Source organism: Pteropus vampyrus, unplaced genomic scaffold, assembly GCF_000151845.1.
Source record: "Pteropus vampyrus isolate Shadow unplaced genomic scaffold, Pvam_2.0 Scaffold18688, whole genome shotgun sequence".
NCBI classification, from domain to species: Eukaryota; Metazoa; Chordata; class Mammalia; order Chiroptera; family Pteropodidae; genus Pteropus; species Pteropus vampyrus.
Genome location: NW_011907469.1, coordinates 1 through 2,385, shown reverse-complemented (window position 1 = coordinate 2,385; position 2,385 = coordinate 1). Strand labels below are relative to the sequence as shown.

The 2,385-nt window shown below is 50.0% G+C and overlaps 1 protein-coding gene across 1 annotated transcript; it reads left to right on the top strand.

Moving 5' to 3' along the window:
- The first annotated feature begins 6 nt into the window (after nt 1-6).
- LOC105310965 (mannose-1-phosphate guanyltransferase alpha-like) lies at nt 7-2,350 on the top strand. The gene is made up of 4 exons (XM_011387037.2): nt 7-373; nt 475-572; nt 1,518-1,621; nt 1,906-2,350. The coding sequence occupies exons 1-4, from the start codon at nt 334-336 to the stop codon at nt 2,321-2,323; spliced, it is 660 nt and encodes a 219-aa protein (XP_011385339.1). The 5' UTR covers nt 7-333; the 3' UTR covers nt 2,324-2,350.
- The last annotated feature ends 35 nt before the right edge of the window (nt 2,351-2,385 follow it).

Genomic DNA, 2,385 nt, shown 5'->3' with positions numbered 1-2,385 from the left:
GATTTTCTGAGTTCAGTGAGTTTGCGGCCAGAGGGAAGTCTGTTAGAGATCAAATTGCCAGGTGTGGATTTCAGAATTTAGTAGGAATCACTGCGGGGTTTGAAGGCCAACTGGAATCTGGGCTGGGATTTGAGATGGGTGAGATTTGTGAGGTGTTGTGCCTAGGGAGGGACTATGTTGAATTTTGGATTTGCATCCCGGGAAAGAGAGGGCCTAGTGTTGTTATTTGGGGTTTGGGATTTGGTTGAGGTATGAGTGGGGTTCCGGGTTGGGGTGCAAGATCTGAGGCTGACTTCTCTTTTGGGATTTGAGGTTTAGGTAGCAATCGTCATCATGCTTAAAGCTGTGATCCTGATTGGAGGTCCTCAAAAGGGTGAGGAGCCAGGGGAATGAGGGGAAAGAGAATGGGCTGGAGTGGTTGGTGGGGTTGGGGCAGAAGGAGGCAAAAAGCTGAAATGTGCTTCTCTCTCCCAGGGACTCGCTTCAGGCCTTTGTCTTTTGAGGTGCCCAAACCTCTGTTTCCAGTGGCGGGGGTCCCTATGATCCAGCACCACATCGAAGCCTGTGCCCAGGTAATTCCGTAGGCTCCCCTTTGCTACCTCACTTCCTGCTCATCTCCTGCGTGGCATATTTTCCCCTTTCCAACCATGCTGTCTTTCCACCAGGCATAACTCCAGGGACTACCAGTTACAGATGACAATGTGAATGGCATCCCCCCCGTCCCCCACTACCACCACCACTGAGTTGTGCAATGCAGCTGTCTTCCCCTAATCTAGTCTCTCATCTGCCCTGTTCTTGCTTGGATTTCACTCCTGTTTTTACAGCATGGACTGTGAGATTAGGCAGGAATCTTAGAGACAACTTAAAGCCTTAACATGGAAAACCTTAATGATAACAAAGCACAGAATCATTCTACTCTTGCTCACTATGGAGCTAATTTCTTTACTGCGTTTGGTATTGAGACAGACAAGGTTTTGATTTGAGTCCAGTCTCTGCCTGCTAGGAATTCAGCAAATTTCTCACCCTTTCTCAGCCTTAGTTTCCTTATTGGTAAACTAGGGGTTATTAGACCTACATTGTGGTTGTAGCAAAGCTTAGAGACGTTTATATAAAGTACCTAGTACAATATAGGCACTTGATAAATGGTATCCTTACTTCACGCTGATCTCAAGCTCAGATCGACAGATAATAAATATGGTGGGAAATGAATGGATTATTCTTTAATACAGCATGGTAGGCAAAATCTTTTCTAGGGTGAACTCCACTTCAAATGTAGGGGTGTGGGGTAAAATAATAGAATAATAAAAAATTGCAAGATTGGAGACTGAGACTTCCTCTAACTTCCTCATTGTCCGAAGGAGAAATCAGGCCAGTGTGGTAAAGTGAGTGCCCAGGGCCCCACAGCTGAGACTAAAACTGTGATCTCTGGACTTCGGGCTAGGACCAGGGATTTCTCCCTCCTGTCATTCCCTCTTATCAGATATGTTTTTTGTCCCAACCTCTTCCCTTGTCCTCAGGTCCCTGGAATGCAGGAGATTCTGCTCATTGGCTTCTACCAACCTGATGAGCCTCTTACCCGGTTCCTAGAAGCTGCCCAACAAGAGTTTAACCTCCCTGTCAGGTCAGGTGTTTGTGCGCATGTGCTGCGTGGTGGTGGGGAGTGGTGTCCTAGGTGTCTTTGTTTTCTGCCTGAGTTCTCTGGAGTGGGTTCAGTCAGCATTTGCCAGAAGTTGTCCTCACACACTGGGAAGATTCTTATTTGGGCATCCCTGAAACCCTGAATATGTTGTTTCTCTGAGGGCCTTAGGCAGGCGTATCCTAGGAACAGGAGGGATCAGGTCTCCAGGCCCATGGTATCTGTCTCCTCTGATCTCACTGAGCTGGCTCTGGGGTCTCGGGGGACAGGTATCTGCAGGAATTTGCCCCCCTGGGTACAGGAGGTGGTCTCTATCATTTCCGGGACCAGATCCTGGCTGGGGGCCCTGAGGCCTTCTTCGTGCTCAACGCTGATGTCTGCTCTGACTTCCCCTTGAGTGACATGTTGGCTGCCCACAGACACCAGCCTCACCCTTTCTTGCTCCTGGGCACCACGGTGAGGGGCCCTGGGGGGCTGGAGGGTGTCAAGGGGATGATCCAGAGTTTCCTGAAATGCAGGGGATCGGGGAGGCAGGGCCAGCCCCGAGAGTTGGAGTGGGAACAGGCATCAGGAGGGAGAGGTGCCATAGACCCCAGCAGTAGTGGAGATGGTGGTGGAGACCCCAAGCCCTTTGGCTGCTCAGAAGTAGGGAGGGGGAAGGCAGCTGTCAGTTCTTGCCCCACCTGAAGGCTTGTCAGTGGTAGAGCTGCGTACCAGGTGCTATAGGGGAGGGAAAGCAAGAAAAAAAA

Excerpts from the sequence above, each read along its gene's own strand:
- LOC105310965 (XM_011387037.2), top strand. The coding sequence starts at position 334 with ATGCTTAAAGCTGTGATCCTGATTGGAGGTCCTCAAAAGG. Across the intron at positions 374-474 it reads GATTGGAGGTCCTCAAAAGG|GGACTCGCTTCAGGCCTTTG; the intron begins GTGAGGAGCCAG and ends TCTCTCTCCCAG. Across the intron at positions 1,622-1,905 it reads GAGTTTAACCTCCCTGTCAG|GTATCTGCAGGAATTTGCCC; the intron begins GTCAGGTGTTTG and ends CTCGGGGGACAG.